Here is a 22654-nt window from a genome sequence, read left to right as displayed (position 1 = left end):
TAATGGGAAGTTCAATGTCCTCTGGGCTGTACCAGATAAGTACCGAGGACACATCTATTTTCCATATATGAAGCTCTAGGGGGGCTCTTCATGAAGTGGTCTGTTTACGACTTGTGTATACAAATGATTTTAGGACAGAGGAGGTAAAATTCTTAAGGTCACATAAAGACTTTGGATAGGGGAGCAAGAGTGTGGCATTAGGGTCATTTTCAACAGTAGCGAGAAGGCAGGGGGCACAGGACAGTAATGGAAGGTGGAAAGTTTGTGAAAAAAAGTCAGTGGGAAGTCACTCCTAGGGTGTTGTTATTGAACCTGGTAGAGGAGGATTGTGGTTGTTTCCCAGGGTGAAATATCCAAAGCAGTGGGGGAGCCGCTGCCTCTTAAAGATGATGCACAGGGCCCCTCAGGGCAATCCCCCTTTCCTGAAATGAGACCCTGTATCAATTAAAAAGCAAAAATGTATTGCATAGGAACAAACCAATAATTCATATTACTGAGAACAACATGCATTAAAAGAAAATAAAAGAGAAAAAAAACAGAACTTTCAAGTAGTAACGGTGGGGAGGCTAAATCTTATCCTGCTAAATGACTGGGGACAGAAAATCCTACCATAAGACATGGCATGTTGTCCCAAACCATGAAAGCCCTGCTCTGAGCTATAAGGGAAAAAGTAGGGGTTACCCAGTAATCATCTAAATTGAAATAGCCCCCCAAAATTGGTTTTAAATGTAGACGATTTCCCTGGAGCTAGTATGGTGTGAGTCCAAGGCAGTTGGACTAGGGGACATTAACAGTCTCCCTGACAGGGAATCACATAAGGAATGGGAAACCAAGTGTGACTCCCTGTCCCCCAACTGGCATTAGCGGATGGCACACAGACTCAAATCTAAAGGAGTTCCCACATATGACAACACACACATGATCAGAATGAACTTGAAGGTTATTGTTATGGGTGGGATTATTGCATCTCACAAGGTGGACTTTGCGTTAGGGAGTGAGTGAAGCCCAGTGGGTGAGCCATCAGGTGTAGCACATATAGTCATTGTGTAGAGAAAGTACACCTGTGGTCAGGCTATAAGGGGTTGATGGGGTCCTTAGGGGGAATCTTTGCCATCTAGGTGGGATGGGTAGGGAGAGTGGACATATCATGGACCAGAGGGATCCATGATGTGTTAATTGAAGGTTTTAAACAGGTGCAGGTGAAAAACTGTAGCAGCTCTAGAGCTATACACTGATGGGGGTTTTTACAGCTCTGCATCACTGAAGGTAGTAGGAAATCAACACTGAGTTCACTGTGGCAGTGCATACTAGCACATTATGCCATTAACTTGCAGGAGGGTTGTACTTTTTTATTTTTTTAAAGACTTCAATACCACTTTAATGAGAGCTTAATAGAAATAGGCCAGTGGCAGGACTGTTTTGCATCACAGAAAACAGAGACAGCCTCAGTGAACCACTGGTTAATTTCTATCTGCTGGTCACAGCAGGTGACTATTGTTTGATAAAAAAAAAATGTATTACTGCTAAAGCTACCTGAGAAAAGTTTTTTTTTTTTTTTAAAACTGAAATGGATAAGATCGAGGTGCAGTTGCTGTATGTAAGCCAAGCTAATAATTGTAAAAGAAAAAAAAAAAAACATTTGTGAAAACTGTACTATTCCCTAACACCACATACATTTTTCAGTAATCAGCCAATTGTGTTCATTTAAAGATTTGTGTGTTGCTCTCAAAGCCACATTAAAAGTCAGTGCCTTGCTTCCCATTCCTATTTTGACAGTAGTTTCCCTATTAGCCCTAGAAATGATTAGACTTTAGCTTAGGTTTCCCTAATTTAAAACAGGACTTACAGAACCTTTGGTAAGCGAGCAGAATCACTAGAAGGGACTCCCATTGTTGGTTAGAGGGGAATGTAAGGAATCACTAAGGCTGGACATACTTTATGCAGGTTGCTTTCTTTCAACCATGGGTTAAAGGAAAGAAAATGGTTTGATTCCCCCATCCACACAACCAGTGTATCAGGTTTCCCAGGTGTCAAAATACAAGAATCAATGCTGCCAGCTATAGTCAGTGGCAGTGAAAACTTAACAGGCTGGTTGTATTGAAGTCAATCGATAGATCAATTTCAGTACAACCAGCCTGTCCATATATGGATCAAAATTTGGCTGGTTCCTGCTGAACAGGCTGAATTTCAATCTGTCTATGGCCGGCCTAACAATTGGGGGGGGGGGGGTCTACTGATAGCTTTCATGTGCATGATGAATCACGAGACATTTTCTCTAGCTGAGATATATTTGATTGCTAATATTTCAATATTTCAAAACCTTTTAAGCTAGATAATAGCTGTTTATAGATAATAACTCCAAAACCCTAGGGCTCAGTTTGAACGTTGAATTGTCAGATACTCTAACCTGGTCATAAATATGTATGCCATTTCCGGTCAATAGTCAATATTATTTTGTAGGCATGAATACTATGTTTGAATTGGGTTTTAATACATTGCGTTTCTGTTGAAGTCACATATGACGAAACGCGTCAGAACACAGGCACGCTGTCTCCCGGATGGTCACTGAGGTTTTGGCCGGATCCCGGATCCCACCCATAAGCAAAGCAGACAGATCCTATGCAGGAACGGTGAGCAGGCCATCACATCGTGATTACGGATTACATGCTTGAATTTTTCTATCCTAAATGTAAGCATATTGGATGTTGGGGGTTCATGTTGGAGTGTGGGTACTTAATAAAGTTTTGTTTGAAACGGTATCACACTATTGTGCCTCCTATTTTTCCAAAATTTCATGGGTATGAGCTGATCCCTGACTGAGACTGGAAAGCGAAGTTCTTCTGGTGAGAGCAGAGGTGGTCCGGAGTGTTAAAGGGTTCAAGCAACCAATGCTTACAGGCGTGTGACCAAGTTATTTCTGGTGAGTGCCCACTTTGAAGGGGTCACTGATGGTGTGGTGAAGGTGTATACCGGATTAATCATCTCTGAACACCGAGAATATTGAATAGCTGAGAAATAACTGGCTTCACCATGTATAGAGACTGTTTTTTTCGGTACTATTCTCTTTAAGAGGACTATATGATCATGATATGTTGAATACATATTTTAGCGCTGTTGAATGTGATTCATGCTGGATATTGATGGTTTTAGTATTTATTACATTGCATTTTAGACTGTTTTGTTTTTATACAGTAGCTGCGATCAGCAATATTGTATGATATTTATACCGAAACTTTTATGGTTATGTGGTGTTTTACCCTCAGGTTTTAAGCGCTGGGCGAGTGTTTGTTATTCCCCCGTGTTTTACAACCACTTTTTTATTATAGGGTTTTAATACATGTTGCTCCATTACCCTAATACTGATTATTTTTCGGTATACAGAACTACAGTTTAGTGAAAATCTGTTGGAATATAAATATTAAAAGTACCATTGCTGACTTATTTTTAAAGGTGCATGTTTTGGGGCTGTCATCCATATCTTTCATCACTGTTTTATTGGTCATTGACCAAGAAAAAGTTTGTGCATCTCAGGTTACTAGGTTATTCTATATGGACTTTCATGTTTATAAGCAGGGATCCTCAAAATCCGGCCCTCCAGCTGTTGCGGAACTACACATCTCACAAGGCTTTGGGAAACTCTGACATTCACAGAGAAGACTAGGCATGATAGGAATTGTAGTTGCTGAACAACTGGAACAACTATGGAACATAGTTTGAAGACCCCTGTTTATAAGCATCCACTTAAGTTGTTTCATTTACTATGATGACATGCAGGTTACATTGTCCATAGCAACCAATTAGATGTCTGCTTACTTGTGTCAGAGAAAAATAAATTTAGTCAGACTACTATGAGTTAAGACACTCTAGAACTTCTTCAACATGATAAGGAGCAATGTTACTAGACTCCATACCTCTGGTACCAGGACACTTTCATCTCTTCTGAGAAGTATTTCATGAAACAATGGAATCTAATTCCTTCTGGTGTGCAGTGGATTTTCAGCTCTGAAGCAGATGATCCTAAAAAAAGGAATAAAAAAACACTACATGAAATCATGTCCTTTTATCCTTGCTTAGAAATGTTGTTTGGGAAGGCAGAAAAGCACAGTAGTTCTCTGGTAGGTTTAGCAAGAAAAGCTATTTTCGTCATTGCACAGATGTATCCTTTATAAGCTTCAGTTATATTTGAAATAGTTTGAATAACTGACTTTGATGCATTTTTAGGACAGTCCTCCTTCAAGAATGCAGCCAGCTAGAATAAGACATTATTGTTCTCTGATCTTTCAGGGTATTATTCTTTTAAAAAAAATCATTTTTACATTGCTTTCTTAACAATGATCTTTCAAACACAACATGCCTTGGTGTGATTTTTTTTTTCTATTTAAAATGATAAACACTCAATAATTTCAGTAATTATCTTTATAATAGACTTTTCACTTTATCTTCCGAAGAGCCATAACAAGATATTTCAATATGTCTGTATCTCCTAGAGTTTATTAATATAATATATCACTATAAAATAAAAGGATGTAGTTTAATTGGGTTTAGGCAATGTAAATCACTTCTGTTATTTTACACTCTCTGTGTTAACATAATGGTCATTCTGTGTTTTTAGTTACTTTAAATGTAAATAAGAATGACAATATAATACACAATTGTCAAATTTCAGTCCATAAACATGCTTTAGCATATGTGGGAAAAAGTGAGGTGAGATGGCGCTGCCTAATAATGTGCAAATGATATAGGAAGAGGTTGGTTTAATGGTCACAAGGTAAAGTGCTAATGTGTTTACTTAAATAATGACATACAATCCACAGTATAGAACATAAATGTAAAAAAGAATAAAAAAGGAAAAAGTGGACTGGTTAGAGAGCACTCTCCCCAAATATGTGCTCAAAGTGATGTGTGCAATAAATAATTAAATAAGTTGATAGACAAAAACTTATGTACTGGTGAAAGAGTAATAGTGATGTTCACAAGATTAAGAAATGCCGTCTAATATAATCTGATTAAATATGGCGGCTGTAGATGTCTCCATGCCCCGGGAAGCCCGGAGCTCGGTGTCCGCTGCACACTGAGCGTTTTTTCTGCTAACTGGATATAAGGAAGCCCCGCATATCGAAATGGCTGGATATAGGATATTATATCAAGGCTCATTACCCCTGTAGGGGTACATATTTCTGGTGAGTGTGGGAGAAATTGGAGGGGTGCACTGGTTTTTCTCACCCATCACTCAGCACTCGGATCAACCGGAATATTACATAGTTACATAGTTACATAGTTAGTGAGGCTGAAAAAAGACACAAGTCCATCCAGTTCAACCTATGATGTGTGTGTGTTTGCTTTTAACCGTACATTGTATACCCCTGTATGTTGTGGTCTTTAAGGTGTCCATCCAATAGTTTTTTGAAACTATCAATGCTCCCCGCTAATACGACTGCTTGTGGAAGAGAATTCCACATCCTTACCGCTCTTACAGTGAAGAACCCCTTACGCACTTTAAGGTTAAACCGCCTTTCCTCAAGTTTTAGTAAGTGGCCACGTGTCTTATTGTATCTCCTTTCTCTGAATAGTTTGTTCCTTATGCTAGGGTCGCCAGTACAGTATTTGTACATTGATATCATATCCCCCCTCAATCGTCTCTTCTCCAGAGAGAATAGGTTCAGTGCTTGTAGTCTTTCCTCATAGCTGATGTCCTCCATTCCCCTAATTATTTTTGTTGCCCTTCTCTGGACTTTCTCCAGTTCCAGCACATCCTTCCTGAGGACCGGTGCCCAGAACTGGACAGCATACTCCAGATGTGGCCGGACCAGAGTCTTGTAGAGTGGAAGAATAATCTCTTTATTTCTGGAGTGAATCCCCTTTTTTATACAACCCAGTATTCTGTTGGCTTTGCTTGCGGCGGCTTGGCATTGCATGCCACTGCCAAGCCTGTTGTCTACCAGTACCCCCAGGTCCCTTTCCATCCTAGACTCACCCAGAGGTTCCCCCCCTAGTGAGTAGCTTGCTTTCTGGTTTCTGGCCCCCAAGTGCATTACTTTACATTTTTCTACATTAAATCTCATCTGCCATGTAGTTGCCCACCCCGTGCTTGCAAGATTTCCACATCCTGCATAGAAGATATTGGCATGCCTAATTTAGTATCATCTGCAAATACTGAGATTGTACTAGATATCCCCTCCTCTAGATCATTTATGAATAAATTAAACAGGATTGGCCCCAGGACAGAACCCTGGGGGACCCCACTTTCCACACCCACCCAACCCGAGTACTCCCCATTAATCACCACCCTCTGTACTCTCCCCTGGAGCCAGTTCTCTATCCAGGTACTCACCTTATGGTCCATACCTACCTTCCTTAGTTTGTACAGTAAGCGTTTGTGGGGAACGGTGTCAAAGGCCTTTGCAAAGTCCAGATACACCACATCCACAGGCTTACCTTTATCTAAGTGGCAGCTCACTTCATCGTAGAAGGTTAATAGATTGGTTTGGCATGAACGATTTTTCATGAATCCATGCTGATTACTACTTATAATACCGTTTTCATTACTAAAGTCTTGTATGTGGTCCCTTATCATCCCCTCCAAAATTTTGCAGACTACTGATGTTAGGCTGATCGGCCTATAGTTACCCGGGATATATCTCGGCCCCTTTTTAAATATTGGTACCACGTTGGCTTTTTTCCAATCAGCTGGCACCATACCCGTCTGTAAACTATCCTTAAAGATCAAGAATAATGGTCTGGCAATCACCTGGCTGAGCTCATTAAGAACCCTTGGGTGCAAGCCATCCGGTCCCGGGGATTTATTTATGTTAAGTTTCTCTAGTTTAGCTCTAATTCTATCCTCTGTTAGCCATGGCGGCACTTCCTGAGGTGTATTATTTAGTTCGGCCTTACAAGCGGGGTTCGTGTAGCCCCCCGATTCCTTTGTGAAGACTGAAGAAAAGAAATTATTTAACACTTCCGCCTTTTCTCTGTCCTCTGTGGCCATTTTTCCTTTATCATCTTTTATGGGGCCAATGTGCTCTGGCCTCGCTTTCCTACTGTTTATATACTTAAAGAACTTCTTGGGGTTCTTTTTACTCTCTTCCGCTATATGTCTCTTGTGTTATATTTTAGCCGCCCTGATTTCGTCTTTACATTTCTTATTACACTCTTTGTAGTGCTTAAATGCTGCCAATGACCCCTCAGCCTTGTATTTTTTGAAGGCCTTTTCTTTAGCTCTAATATACATTTTTATGTTGGAGTTTAGCCACCAAGGGTTTAGTTTTGCTCTTTTAAATTTATTTCCTTGTGGAATGCACTGGCCCACCCCCTTGTTAAGTATGCTCTTGAAGCACTCCCATTTTTCCTCCGTGTTCTTTGTTCCCAGGGTTCTATCCCATTTGATATTTTCTAGCAGCGAGCGCAGTTTAGGGAAATTGGCTCTTTTGAAATTCAGTGTCCTTATATTACCCATGTGTTTCCTATTACTGTAATTAATACTGAAACCAATTGACCTATGGTCACTGTTCCCTAAGTTTCCCGTATTTCTATATCCGTGAGCAGGTCTGTATTGTTGGTAATCAGTAGGTCAAGTACCGCATTGTTTCTTGTCGGTGCATTCACCATCTGACCCATGAAATTGTCCTGCAAAACATTTAGGAACTGCCGAGCTTTGGCTGAATGCGCGGTTCTTTCTGCCCAGTCTATATCAGTCATATCAGTGTATCAATCAATTACCAATTGATTGATACACCTGCTTCACTTCATAGCACTTTAAAAGACTATTTATCACCTTTTGTTGGATCACCACATTTTTTACTTTTTTGTATAGCACTGTATTGACATTTATCTTTTTTGTCGGATTATATTATTCTAATTCTGTGATCATTATCATCATTCCAATTTCTTTCACTGGCACACGGCTTTTTTGCCCATTAATTTATCTATTTATTGTATCTATTTTTATGAGCACATATTTAATCAGATTATATTAGACGACATTTCTTAATCTTGTGAACATCACTATTACTCTTTCACCAGTATATAGTTTTTTTGTCTATCAACTTATTTAATTATTTATTGCACACATCACTTTGAGCACATATTTGGGAAGAGTGCTCTCTAACCAGTCCACTTTTGACTTTTTTATTCTTTTTTACATTTATGTTCTATACTGTGGATTGTATGTCATTATTTAAGTAAGCACATTAGCACTTTACCTTGTGACCATTAAACCAACCTCTTCCTATATCATTTGCACATTATTAGGCAGCGCCATCTCAACTCACTTTTTCCCACATTTATTGATATAGTCTTCAGACTATATTTTGAGGTTGGCTGCAGCCTATTCCTTTGTCCATAAGCGCGGAATTTCTTTTACCCTTCATGCTTTAGCATATGCTTATTGGAAACATAGTGTTTCTGTTTTTAAAAAACAGGTGATCACAGAACTGTCAACTGTCCTTTTGTTCAGGTCACTGACAGCTAACTTCTGACAGAATGCTTTCAAGTGCAAATGTGCCAAGACCATGGACATCATAGTATGTACCTATTTGTAATATGTTACAAAATAACATTAAGACAAGCCATGGTCTCTTTAGATGAATGTAATGTGAAGTAATTGATTCTCAAAGATTCTTGAATCTCTCAACATAGACTCCAAAGTCTAATTTTAGTCAGTTTCTAACAACATCTGATTGTGATTTTAGGGCCTTTGTTGTGAAGTTTCAAAATTAATTTATCCACAATGCCTATAGCTACAAAGTGAATGAGGACTTATTTTAAAGTACTTTCTCTGCTTCAGAATATATAAAGGCTTTATTATGCATATCCTGGGAACAGATTCACTTTTAAATGATTACAGCTATTAATAGACCTGTATGCTCTAACAATTCAGACTAGTGATAAGGAGATCAGTTTACGCAAACTGATTCCATGATTAAGCCCCGGGGTCAGGGTAAAACATGTTGGAGTTGTGGTCTGGATAAAAGGAGCGGAGGCTGCTTTTACCTGCTTACCACACGGCTGGGAGAGGTGTGTGGCAGATGGGGTACCTTTTTATGTTTTGCATTACTCAAACTAGGATACACAGCAAATCAGATTGGAGATTCATAACTGGTAAATGGCTTATTTGGACCACTTCATGTGTGGGAATTGTCAATGAGGAGCCCACACGCCATAACGTATATTGGATTTCTATAAATAACATAGATCCTTGAGGAGTGTTTATCAGTCTTTACTCCTTCATATCGGTGACAGGGAGTTTGTGATATTCTGTCATGACTAAATAAAATATAAGCCATAGATGAACAATTCACCACATTTATACCTATCTCAATGCTTAGCCTAACAGTGTTCTTCTATTATATCAGGCAGGACTATAGAATATATCTTGTAAACTATTTTATTCTTTTAGTTAAGTAGCAATATTTAATATGTAGCCAGGTACAATCATATGGGACTAATTTCTGAAAAGCGATGTAAAGAAAATAGAAACAAAAAGTGTAGCTGCCCCTAATGAGCCATAAGGTGTCATCTTTCAAAAGAAAAAAGAAATCCTATTGGATGTTGTTGATATATCATTATTTCAATTTCATGCTATTTATGGCTGAAATAGTTCCTACATTTCTCTATAATGTATTTTTGAAGCACTCAGCATCTCAATAGACTATTTTGTTGACAATTTACGTGTGCTTACTCTGCCTTCCCAGCCTGCACATGTGTATATCTCCTTGAAAAACTGAACATAAAAATACACATTAGTCAGCAAGACTTTCATAATACAGATGCACTAAGGAGCATTAGCATATTCATTTTTAGACCCAGTAAAAGAAAATTTAAAATGAGGTAAAACACTTTAAAATTCATTTTGAGCAAGAGCTTTGCAATTACTCAGGGGAGGCTGAGAATGGAAGGAAGAAAATTAAAAAGATAAGATACAGTTTATATTCAAGTGTCTACGGAACCGGTATTGCAATAAAGGTTTGTCTTCTACAATTGCTAACAGACTGAAGGGTATTAAGGCTTTTTAAAATCTATTATGCAATATCAAAGTCAAATGTGGATCATGACTTACAAAATGTCATATGTTGCACAATATACAACACAGAATACAAATCCAGAGGCAGCAAAACCAGCTGTCTCTTTTAGTCTAACTGAAAATAACCAATATACGCAGTCACTTGGAAACTATGGATTCAATTTGTGTGTTTTCTTATTGTTATAAAACTAAACAAACAGACATCCAATCAGCTAAGGCTAGCTACTTATTGTTTGAATGCTCTCCAGCCTGGTAGTAGCTTTTTGGCTTTTATGTGAGGCTCCAAATGTCAGTTATTTATAGTTCTAAAATAGACAATATACCCCAAAAAGAGATATTTATTGCGAGATTGCACTGGAATCAAGCATTCATTTAGTCAGGTTTGAACTGCAGCTTATGATAGCCAATAAAAAAGTTACTACTTTAGTAGATTACACTCCAAATCTTCCAATTAAAGAGGTTTTATGTTTTGTGGTAATGATCCCTTACCAGAATTCACCAGTAGGTGGCAAATAAACTGATATATTAAATAGTGCTGCACAGTGTTCCATAAAATAAAACAATAAATAAATCTATATTATGCAACATATAATTTTTGCAGCAGAAAAACAAATATTAAAAACAACTGCGCATATCCATAATAATTGTCAATAAAAGTTCTTCAGTTATCAATGTAAATGTTTGTTATAGTTATCTTCCACTTATGCCATAAACACTTTCTTTTTTCTGCCACAACTTGTGAATCACTGGAACATATCTCTTCCACCATGTGTTGTGCAAAACCCATCTAAAGCAGCCAAAAAAGTAAAAAAAAAAAAGTCTAAAGTCTAAAGCAGCCAGACCAGATCAAGAACAAGAAAGACGGCACCATCTTTGTTTATGCCTAAACCTGCCAGACCAGAGCAAGAGCAAGAAAGATGGCACCATTTTTATTCAAGCCTCATCCAGGGTCACCATCTACTTCTTGGACTGAGATGCCAGTTCAGTGATAGATGAGGAATGTGGAAAATTGGGCTGGGCTCCTTTGTATATATAGCCATTAAAGGATTCCTGGGGATGGAGGTGGATTGAAGTACACCCATATTTAGCAGAGGAGAATAACACTTCTGGCATATAACACCCTGTTTAAAGGGAAAGCGCATAAGACCTGACCACGAGGTTAGAGTATTAGAATGTTGGTGATGGGTTTTGCACAACAAACGTGGAAGAGATATTACAGTGGGTCACAAGTCACGGTAAAAAATAAATAAAGTGTTTATGTCACAAGTGGATGATATTAATTATGGACACTTACATTGATAATAAAAGAACTTGTATTAACAATTATTATGGACATGCACAGCTGCATTTGAATTTGTTTTCTATGGGAAATGTGATTTGTGACAGAGGTGTACGTTTAGTAAACTGAGATAAGCCGAGATCTGGATGATCATGGCTTGTCTCAGAGCATTGCCGGTTTAAATTACTGAGAAGAGTAGTGGAGAACATAGTCTTCTCTTCTCATCTCAGCACACAAACGGCTTGCATTCACTGCAATAGAAACGGCCAGTTTAGTAACACATGATGTTACCTTATCACTGTGCTTCTCTTTGAAGATCTCCTCTTCCTACTTCTCCAGCTCAGAGGTGGAGATAGCAGGAAGAAATAGGAGATCTCTGCTGTGAATGTCCCCGTGCCCAAAAGTGAAAGTAAAAACTCTCCCTACTGCAGTGAAATATACATCAACAGCAGGTTAGAAACACATTAACTATACAATCACATCTATATCTGTGTGTGCATATATATATATATATATATATATATATATATATATATATATATATATATACTGTATGTACTGGTGTGTATGTATGTATGTATATATATATATATATATATATATATTTTTTTTTTTTTTTAATTTCAGGTACTTATATAGTGCTGTCAATTTACGCAGCGCTTTACATATACATTGCACATTCACATCAGTCCCTGCCCTCAAGGAGCTTACAATCTAAGGTCCCTAATGCCTCGTACACACGTACCAATCGTCGGCCGACCGATCGGCCGTCTTTTGTCCAGGGCTGTCCTGTCCGCTGAAAAGTGCAAAAGACTGCACACGAATTTTGTCAGCCAACAACAGCCGACTGCAGAAGTGATGTCATGTGATGGTTAACTTTCTGTGTGTTTTTTCTTTTCTGAGCATGCCCAGTCTTGCAAATCTGCTGTTTGTCGGCCGAATTCTGTACTGACTGGCGAACAATCGGCCGTTCTGGTGTTGGCCAACAAAAATTTTAATGCCTGCAGGACAGATTCTGTTCGGCCGAAAATGCGCTGTCGGCTGTCGGAAGCATCATACTAACAAGCATACAATCGGCCGATCGGTCGTCGGCCGAATTTTAACGGCCGACGATCAGTACGTGTGTACGAGGCATCACTCACATACATACACAGCAGGGCCAATTTTTTATACAGGATCCAATTAACCTACCAGCATGTCTTTGGAGTGTGGGAGGAAACCAATCTGTCACGATTCAACCACGCCCACGGCGACTAGCTAACCGAGACGTGATGAATCGTGACTGGGCAGTATAAGGGGATAACGGAAATAAAGAAAATTCCTACTAAAGGCCTGTACACTCGTACCGATTGTCGCAGAAAAGATTCGGCAGACGAACGATCGGCCAAATGTAGGCTTGTTAGTATGATGCTTCCGACAGCCGACAGCGCACTTTCGGCCAAACAGAATCTGTCATGCAAGCATTAAAATGTTTGTATGCCAACACCAGAACGGCCGATAGTTCGCCAGTCAGTACAGAATTCGGCCGACAGACAGCAGATTTGCAAGACTGGGCATGCTCAGAAAAGAAAAAACACAGGGAAAGTTAACCATCACATGACATCTATCCTACAAGCCAGAACCCCTGTGTTGATCACTCTTCCCACTGTCCCCACACCCACACACCACAAACAATAGCCTGCCACCACCCAACAGTTTGTCCGCAGACTGGTCTGCTGGGACACCACACACACGCAGATCTCCGTCTGGTGTACAATCTGCATGCAATCTGCCAACACACAGTGCAATTGCATACAGATTGGCATGTATGTATGTATGTACTGTATGTACTGGTATGTATGTGTGTATATATATATATATATATATATATTTATATACTGTATGTATATATACCGTGCATGTGTGTGTGTGTGTATAGATATGTTTTCATGTGTCAGAACATGTCATTACGAGTTCTTTTAAACTTTAGTTTCACTTTTTAAACTTAGCGGCACTGTAATCTCACAATATCTCGTGAGATTACAGGCAGTCCACCCAGTTATATACAGATCACGGCAGTTCTCAGAGAAAAAAATTCTCCTCTGATCACCCTGTGAGAAGTGAAGTTCTCCGCCTTCTAAACTGGGTGCCAGAGGAGATATTTTTTCTCTGAGAACTGCCGAGAATTGAACTGAGAGAAAACTTCTCAGTTTACTAAACGTACACCATAATGTGAGAACACAGGGGTTGATTTACTATAGCTGGAGAGTGCAAAATCTGGTGCAGCTCTGCATAGAAACCAATCAGCTTCCTGTTTTTTGTCAAAGCTTAATTTTTCGAGCTGAAGTTAGAAACTGACTGGCTACCATGTACAGCTGCACCAGATTTTGCATTCTCCAGTTTTAGTAAATCAACCCCATAGAGTGTATGTAGCAGTATGTAGAATATAACTATATGCACAGGTTTCCTGAGGTTTTATAGTAATTGCACACGTGTGTGTATATATATATATATATATATATATATATATATATATATATATATATATATAAGCTATCTTACCAAAAGTATTGGGACACCTACCTTTTCATGCACATGAACTTTAATTGCATCCAAGTCTTAGTCCGTAGGGTTCATTATTGAGTTGGTCCTCCCTTTGCAGCTACAACAGCTTCAACTCTTCTGGGAAGGCTGTCCACAAGGTTTAGGAGTGTGTCTATGGGAATGTTTGACCATTCTTCCAGAAGTGCAGGTGAGGTCAGGCACTGATGTTGGAGAGAAGGCCTGGCTTGCAGTCTGCACTCTAATTCATCCCAAAGGGGTTCTATCAGGTTAAGGTCAGAACTCTGTGCAGGCCAGTCAATTTCATGCTCCCAACCTTGTGGGAACAGTTTGGGGTTGGCCCTTTCTGTTCCAACATGACTGTGCACCAGTGCACAAAGCAAGGTCCATGAATACATGGATAAGTGAGTTTGGGGTGGAGAAACTTGACTGGCCTCAACCCAATAGAACACTTTTGGGATGAATTAGAGTGCAGACTGCAAGCCAGGCCTTCTCGTCAAACATCAGTGCCTGACCTCGCAAACGCGGTTCTGGAAGAATGGTCAAACATTCCCATAGACAAACTCCTAAACCTTGTGGACACTTTTCCCAGAAGAGTTAAGCTGTTATAGCTGAAAGGGTGGGCCAGCCTCTTAATTTATTTTATTCTGTGTTCTTTTTGTTTCCAATAATTGTGATGAGCTGCAAATTACTGATAAAATTACTGATATAAATAATGGCCTGGTTTAAATGTTATTTTGATCTTTGATGAGGCTTAAAGCTCTTTAAAATTGAAAAAAAAAAAAAAAAACAAGGATATTGACTGATTATTTACTGGTCTTATATGAATTTGAAAGTTTAAATTTATAGCAAATTAGTTGATCATTCACAGAATCCACAGTTTCGTTGGGCAAAACAATAGCATAGTTATTGTTGTCAAGATGAGCGCATTGTATGACCTTGCGTGCTAGTCAATTGGTAGAGATTTCAGTATCTAATTTCAGTATCCGCTTTCAGATTACTGAGGGACAATCAAAGCCTCTAACTTTGAATCTATTTATTTTGTTTTGTATAGGGGCTTTAGGTTCTTCATTAAAGTGGCGCATGTGGTAAAGTGGATACAATTAAAAGATTTTTCAGAGCAAAAGACTTTATGATTTAATTTCTTTAGCTCACACCAGTAATGGACACATCAATTTGATAACTAAATGCATCAGTGAATTGCAAACGATTCTTTACAACCAAATTTATACATATAGATGTGTCCATGTGTAAGGAATCAAACAATAATACATCTTGACTGCATTGATTTCTGAGTTGGCATAGTTCTCAGTAATAACACAGATATTTAATAGAAACCAAAAGTTCTGAATCACAAACTTTCCTGTTTTGACCATTCTTACTAATTCATTTTATTTAAAAAGCCAAGGGATGTGGGGCCTAAGACCTTCTGTGTTTACAGAGGCTGCTTGTTAAAAGAGGTGTTTCTACAAATACCTAACTAATCTCTCTTAGTACATCTGACTTCAGTGAAGATTTAAAATATTTTGTTTAGCTCTTGATTCTCAGAATTACTGTATGTGAATGAGCTGAGGACTATAAAAAATTAAATTGCACTACTCCATGAGCAAAAAATAAAGGCTAAACTCTTCCTTGGAAAATCAGTTTAAAGTGCCAAGTCCTGTGCCAAGGCACTCCTGTGGCTACAGACTCAGAGTTGTATATCTGCAGGGAAAAAGGCACTGCTACCTCTGACTGCTAGCCTAACAAGATTTGTAGTGATATTTGGGGCTATAACTACTGTGCAGCTAGCTGAAAGGAAATCTGTACATGATTGCCTGCACTGCATGCATCTCCTCATTTCTTCTTCTGTTTCACCCATTCTGTGAATCTATGCTGTACAAACTTCTTCTGCTGTTTCTTGAACATTTCCCAATTGTCTAATTTACCAGTTATTATCTCACTATTTATCAGGGGCAGCCTTTACTAAGGGAGCCACCCATACACAGAAACACAATGAAGAGCAAAGCATGGTAAGTTGATAAAGGAGAAAAGATCAGCTTTAGGCTACGTTCCTATCTTGGCGTTGCTATTTACAGGCGTTTTTATGGGCATTTTTTTCAGGCATTTTACAGGCGTTTTTATAGGCATTTTTGTGCAGGCATTTATAGGTTGACAAGTGACCAATGGAAAAAAATAAAAACGCCTGTAATCTGCCCAAAAAGAAGCTCATGTACTTTTTTGAGCGTTGGGCGTTTTGCTTAAAACGTCAAAATGCTCAGCTGTGAACAGGGGTCATTGAAATTAATAGGATTTGTCTTGTTGGGCATCTTTTGAGCTGATCCTAGAGCAGAAAAACACCCCAAAAATGCCCCAAAACGCCTACATGTGAACTTAGCCTTAGGAATCAAATAAGTAATATTGGTGACCAGTCATTGGCCCTATGTTTGTCATTTTTGGGCACTGCTACCAGAGATCAGGTCCTCCTTAACTGCATCTAATAGACAACAGGCAACTATAGTAAACATGTGAAAAAACTTTGACTAGTGCTATGAGTACCCCATATTTACGCATGCTTACAAAGAAAGAGATTGCATAACTATTTCTATTCTCAAATGTATTCACTGAGCTATCATTGCATGGGCCATTATCATTCCACTGGTAACCCCTAAAATGTACTGCTCTGCAATTGACTATGAATGTCTTTTCATTGAGTGGTCTTTGCTAAATCATAAGTTACTGGAATAAGAAAGAAATAATTGCCTTACCACTGACTTTGCTCATTCCAAGAATAATCTCTTCATACACTGGGGAGAAAAAAGGCATCTATTAACACAGAAACTAAAAATAAAAGATAAATACATAAGAGCCAGAACAATATGGTGCAAACACATCTACAGAAGGGTATTTTCCTTTTTAATCAAGCACATGATGGCATGACGTGCAATAAAGTCCCACATAATTCATCATCATTCTAATCTCGTGTATAAAATGCCAGATTACTTATTTGACTTTGTTTACACAGCGGAATTATAATTGCTGTTCTAAAATGTTTAGTCAGGTAAATGTCTATAAAAATATAATTCTTGCTGTAGTGCATGCTTAGTAAAATGTTGCAAATATTGTTGGGATGGAAACTGCATAATTTAATTAATTGTTTTTATGAGATGTACTGTGAGGCATAGTAATGTCAAATACTATACTAGCTTTACTTTATTTCTTTATATAAATACAGCTTCATGTGTGGAAAGATTGCAATAATTTTATGTACACATAAAATACACATTGAGGTTGATTTACTAAAAGTAGGGAGTGCAAAATCTGGTGTAGCTTTGCATGGTAGCCAATAAGCTTCTAACTTCAGATTGTTCAATAAAGCTTTGACCAAAAAAAAAAAAAAAAATGGAAGCTTATTGGTTTCTATTCTGAGCTGCACCAGATTTTGTACTCTGCAGCTTTAGCAAATCAACCTCAATGTGTATTTTAATGCGCGCAGAGCACATTATCCTGCCGCCGTCATATGACGTCCAGTCAGGATAATGCAACCACTTTCCCGCCGTCAATCACCTATAGGGCGGGAAGTGGTTAAAGTCTACAGACACATAGATGTTTATTGCACTGTTTACATGCACTAACATACGCCACGTTTTGTATGCAGCAGCTTATTGTAAATATGCATAGGGAAAGCACAATTGCCTTTTCTCATACAAATGGGGAAAGCTGAAGATCTATCTTGGTAACCTTAAAGTACCTACATTGGGTAGTTCACATGCATTTTAAAAATATACAGTATCTCACAAAAGTGAGTACACCCCTCACATTTTTGTAAAGATTTTATTATATCTTTTCATGTGACAACACTGAAGAAACGACACTTCGCTACAATGTAAAGTAGTGAGTGTACAGCGTGTATAAAAGTGTAAATTTTCTGTCACCTCAAAATAACTCAACACACAGCCATTAATGTCTAAACCGCTGGCAACAAAAGTGAGTACACCCCTAGGTGAAAATGTCCAAATTGGGCCCAAAGTGTCAATATTTTGTGTGGCCACCCTTATTTTCCAGCACTGCCTTAACCCTCTTGGGCATGGAGTTTACCAGAGCTTCACAGGTTGCCACTGGAGTCCTCTTCCACTCCCCCATGATGAGACCTTGCGTTCCTCCACCTTTCGTTTGAGGATACCCCACAGATGCTCAATAGGTTTTAGACCTGGAGACATGATTGGCCAGTCCATCACCGTTACCCTCAGCTTCTTTAGCAAGACTGTGGTCATCTTGGAGGTGTATTTGGGGTCGTTATCATGTTGGAATACTGCCCTGCGGCCCAGTCTCCGAAGGGATGGGATCATGCTCTGCTTCAGTATGTCACAGTACATATTGGCATTCATGGTTCCCTCAATGAACTGTAGCTCCCCAGTACTAGCAGCACTCATGCAGCCCCAGATCATGACATTTCCATCACCATGCTTGACTGTAGGCAAGACACACTTGTTTTTGTACTCCTCACCTGGTTGCTGCCACATAGGCTTGACACAATCTGAACCAAATAAGTTTATCTTGGTCATATCAGACCATAAGACATGGCTCCAGTAATCCATGTCCTTAGTCTGCTTGTCTTAATCAAACTGTTTGCAGGCTTTCTTGTGCAATATCTTTAGAAGAGGCTTCCTTCTGGGACGACAGCCATACAAACCAATTTGATGCAGTGTGCGGCATATGGTCTGAGCACTGACAGGCTGACCCCCCACCCTTCAACCTCTGCAGCAATGCTGGCAGACCTCATCAGTCTATTTCCCAAAAACAACCTCTGGATATGACACTGAGCACGTGCACTCAACTTCTTTGGTCGACCATGGCGAGGCCTGTTCTGAATGGAACCTGTTCTGATAAACCGCTTTATGGTCTTGGCCACTGTGCTACAGCTCAGTTTCAGTTTTCACCGGGGAGGGAAATGGCTAATTGGGTCCAATTTGGACATTTATACTTAGGGGTGTACTCACTTTTGTTGCCAGCGGTTTAGACATTAATGGCTGTGTGTTGAGTTATTTTGAGGTAACAGCAAATTTACACTGTTATACAAGCTGTACACTCACTACTTTACATTGTAGCAAGGTGTCATTTCTTTAGTGTTGTCGCATGAAAAGATATAATAAAATGCTTCCAAAAATGTGAGGGGTGTACTCACTTTTATTAGATAATATATATATATAAAAGCATAAATACATATTTACCTTTTCCAGATAGTTCAAGAATAGACACATCTTGCCCTCTGTCATCTTTTAGTGTTGCTTTATATTCACCCTGATCTTTTTTTGTCAACTGTAAAGAAATAAAATTTGTCAACTGTTTTTATTTTACATTTAAGATAATCATAAAAAGGAATTAGAACATCCATCTGTACACCTATAGAAAAAAACTACAGTATTGAGCTGTTTGTAAACAAGCTTATGGCCTAGTATACAGAACACGGTGAGGTTTTCATTTCAATATACTACCTTAGGAATGCGGAATATGCACACTCCTTGCTGCAGATCAGGAGCATCCAATGCTTCTGTTGGTATCTCATCTTTGTACCATTTAAACACTGTTTCCTTCTTAATATTTGCCACCTGTAAAATAAAAATAAAACTGCATGTATTTCATCCAGACACTGCCATTTCCACCCACAACCCAAAAACATATAGGTTGATTCACTTGTCTTTCTTCCAGGTACTTCTGTTTCTTCCCATAACCCAAAACCGTACAGTATCTGATAAAAGTGTCCCTAATGTGTGTGTAAGTGTGTCTCTGATTGTGGTAGGAACAACACATTGTAATCTACTTCAGGTAGGTGTAGGTGCTAAACAGGTGCATTTTATAAAATTAGAATATCATCAAAAAGTTAATTTATTTCAGTAGTTAAATTCAAAAAGTGAAACTCATATATTTTATATAGATGCGTTACACACAGAGTGCTAAATTTCTTTCTTTTAATTTTGATGATTATGGCTTACAGCTAGTAAAACCCAAAATTCAGTATCTCAATACTTGGTTGGGGCTCCTTTTACATGAATTACTGCTTCAATGCGGAATGGCATGGAGGCGATCAGCCTGTGGCACTGCTGAGGTGGTATGGAAGCTCAGGTTTCTTTGATAGTGGCTTTCAGCTCATAACATGAGGAAGTCAAGCCCCGAATCTGCCAAAATTGCTGCCTCCACACAGAGACACAGTAGATAACATGGCAATAATGGGAAAAGATCAGCTGCAGGGAGACCACAAGCAATATTGGTGACTGGACCTTTACACTTGGCCTGCCTTTATATAACTCTGCTACTAGAGTTAATTTCCTCTTAAAGTCAAACTAATAAAATACAATGATTTCCATATAGAATATCAGTATTTTATCATTACAGTACAAAGTAACCTATATTAATAGCTGGTGGCAATAAAGCTCTAAGTTAAACTAAAAGATAGTTGCATGAGGGTTGGTGTTAATTCAAAGAGCAGTCACAATTATTATCAGGGTATCCACCTCAGAGGTGATTTAGGGTTATACTCATACTAGGCATTGTTGCCTTGTATCAAGCATGAGTTCCCCATGTTTTCCAATGATACCCATTCATTTATGCACAACTTAAGGTTGCAGCAACTTCAAAGTAGTTAATGCACTACTTTGTTCTGACCTTCATGCAACTTGAGGGCCATAGACTTCAATGTTAACCCTCGGAAGTTGAATGAAAATCATACCTGAATGTTATAAAATGCAACAGGTGTCCATTAAAACTGGTCAAAGCAAGCTAAATCTCATGCTAATAAGTAATAGTTTCTAGTTTACAATTATTTCATTTGTAACAGATCATAAAATCAAGGACATAACTGCCAGTTAATGCCCCTTTCACACTTGTGTGACTTGTGCTGCGACTTGGGACTGCAAATTCGCATGACAGGTCGTACTCCATGATTTCCAATGAGTACCGTTCATATCTGTGTGACTTCAAGTCACAACAACTTCAAAGTAGTCCCTGCACTACTTTGGTCCGACTTTGATGCGTTTTGAGGTCCAAAGACATAGGCATTGTGTCAAGTCCAGTCACAATCGCGGTAAAATTGCGTCAAAATCGTGGAAAACCAATTGCAGTAAAATTGCATGACTTTTAGGTTGCACAAGTGTGTAAGGGGCCTTACAGTTGCTTTTCCTGACTCATGAAATCTTTGATTTCAATAATGTTCAATGAATTTAGGGCCAAAGCTTGACTGCTGCATTCACAATACAAAGAAGTTGCTACCTAATGAGTTGATTTCAGTCTAGTGATACTGCACTTATATTACTTTGGCATAGTGATTTTACTGTCCAACAGACTGCATCTGAATCTACCCTTTATTTACTTATTTATTTTGATACCACCATTTACTCTAAACCATACCAATAGATTGATTTAATTTACTACTAAACAGTCTTGTATTTATTTTCTGACACTAATTCACATCAGAGTTTAAGCATACTTTCCAACTGTCCTTGATTGGGAGGGACTGTCCCTGATTTAAAACAAAGTCCCTCTGTCCTTCTTTCCTCCTCATTTGTCCCTCATTTTGGTCTGATCTATATAGTTGTATATAAAATATACTTTTTATCTTTCAGAAATTGTTTCCCAGTGCTAAACCTTTCATCCAATCTCTAAATTGCTGCATTTGTAAATTCCAAAATCCAATTGAAATGATTAGTAGTGGTAAAAAAAAAAGCACTTGTGGGTTTAACCAATCATTTTTTTTTACAATTCTCCTTTAAGGGGGGCGTGGCAGGGTGTGTGTAGAATGCCTACATATGTTTGCTAACAGGTGTCCCTCCTTCCCATTTCAGAAAGTTGGGAGGTATGGTTTAAGGTATCTATGCTTGTGTTCCTAAAAGTACTTGCAGCAATTTTTATTCAACAAAGTGTGTCAGAGGAGCTGAGGTTATTCATTGAGTCAAGGCAAAGAACAGAGAACCCAATTAACCAAGCGGCTCCTGTGGGGATAGTGATATATATATTATACTGAATATATTTTTTTCCTTGCATACCAATGCTCACTTCACAAGACTATCTCTTTCTGGCATACAACACAGTTTTGTGGAAGAAATTCATGACAGGCTATCTACATAAAAATAACAGAAAACAATAGATATTCTTTTTCAATAGAACGTGAGTAGTTAAATGGTTAACCATACCTTACAAACAAGCAGAACTTCACATTCCTCTGATACCTCCCAGTACAAATATTCCTGGAAATGGGGGCCTGTATATTACAGAAATTAAACTTAGCATCAGAAACAGCTTTGATTTGATTATTATGTATTTGTACAAGTATTCGCCGAACTGATTATATATTTTTTTCCCTTAAATCAGGTCTGTTTACTGGCTGATCATTGATACTTCTTAGCTGTATATTCCTGTATTAACTGTGTATACATTTGTCTCTTGGGCATAAGAGGAAAATATGTCATAGGGCTGCAGTAAGTCAGTTTACTGTAACAACATCGCTCCTCAGACTGCTGATAAAGAAGAAATATGGAGAGAATATCTACATAAGTTTAAAATATGTGCTGTATGCTGCAATTACAGATGTTGAACCCAACATATTGGAGGGAGGGTGGAAGGAGGCCCCATATATGTAGAAGTCAGATAAAAGAAGCAGTCTGCTTTTGATTTTAAGTGGAGAAACCCAATGCAATGCACATACACTCCAGCTAATCCCCAAATGCCTATCCAAATATGAACAGTAAAACAATATCTGGTTAAAGCAGAATTACTGCTACCACTGTCACCGCAGGAAATAGTCACGAGTTCACGATATTGTATGAATATGACAACCTGGG

At 38.6% G+C, this 22654-nt stretch overlaps 1 protein-coding gene across 2 annotated transcripts in view; it reads right to left on the bottom strand.

Annotated features, from left to right (window-relative positions):
- MYOM2 (myomesin 2) overlaps positions 1 to 22654 on the bottom strand; it is a 224338-nt gene that overhangs the window by 16481 nt on the left and 185203 nt on the right. For both annotated transcript variants that reach the window (XM_082249653.1, XM_082249652.1), the window contains 5 exons: positions 22007 to 22074; positions 19316 to 19429; positions 19052 to 19139; positions 16589 to 16627; positions 3912 to 4017 (listed from right to left, as the gene is read on the bottom strand). In XM_082249653.1, coding sequence (XP_082105779.1) covers positions 3912 to 4017; positions 16589 to 16627; positions 19052 to 19139; positions 19316 to 19429; positions 22007 to 22074 — 415 coding nt within the window. The remainder of the gene's footprint in view (positions 1 to 3911; positions 4018 to 16588; positions 16628 to 19051; positions 19140 to 19315; positions 19430 to 22006; positions 22075 to 22654) is intronic.

Source organism: Pelophylax lessonae, assembly GCF_965119305.1.
Source record: "Pelophylax lessonae genome assembly, chromosome: 3".
Taxonomy (NCBI): Eukaryota; Metazoa; Chordata; class Amphibia; order Anura; family Ranidae; genus Pelophylax; species Pelophylax lessonae.
The sequence above is the reverse complement of the archived record's forward strand: the minus strand, read 5'-3'. Positions and strand labels throughout refer to the sequence as shown.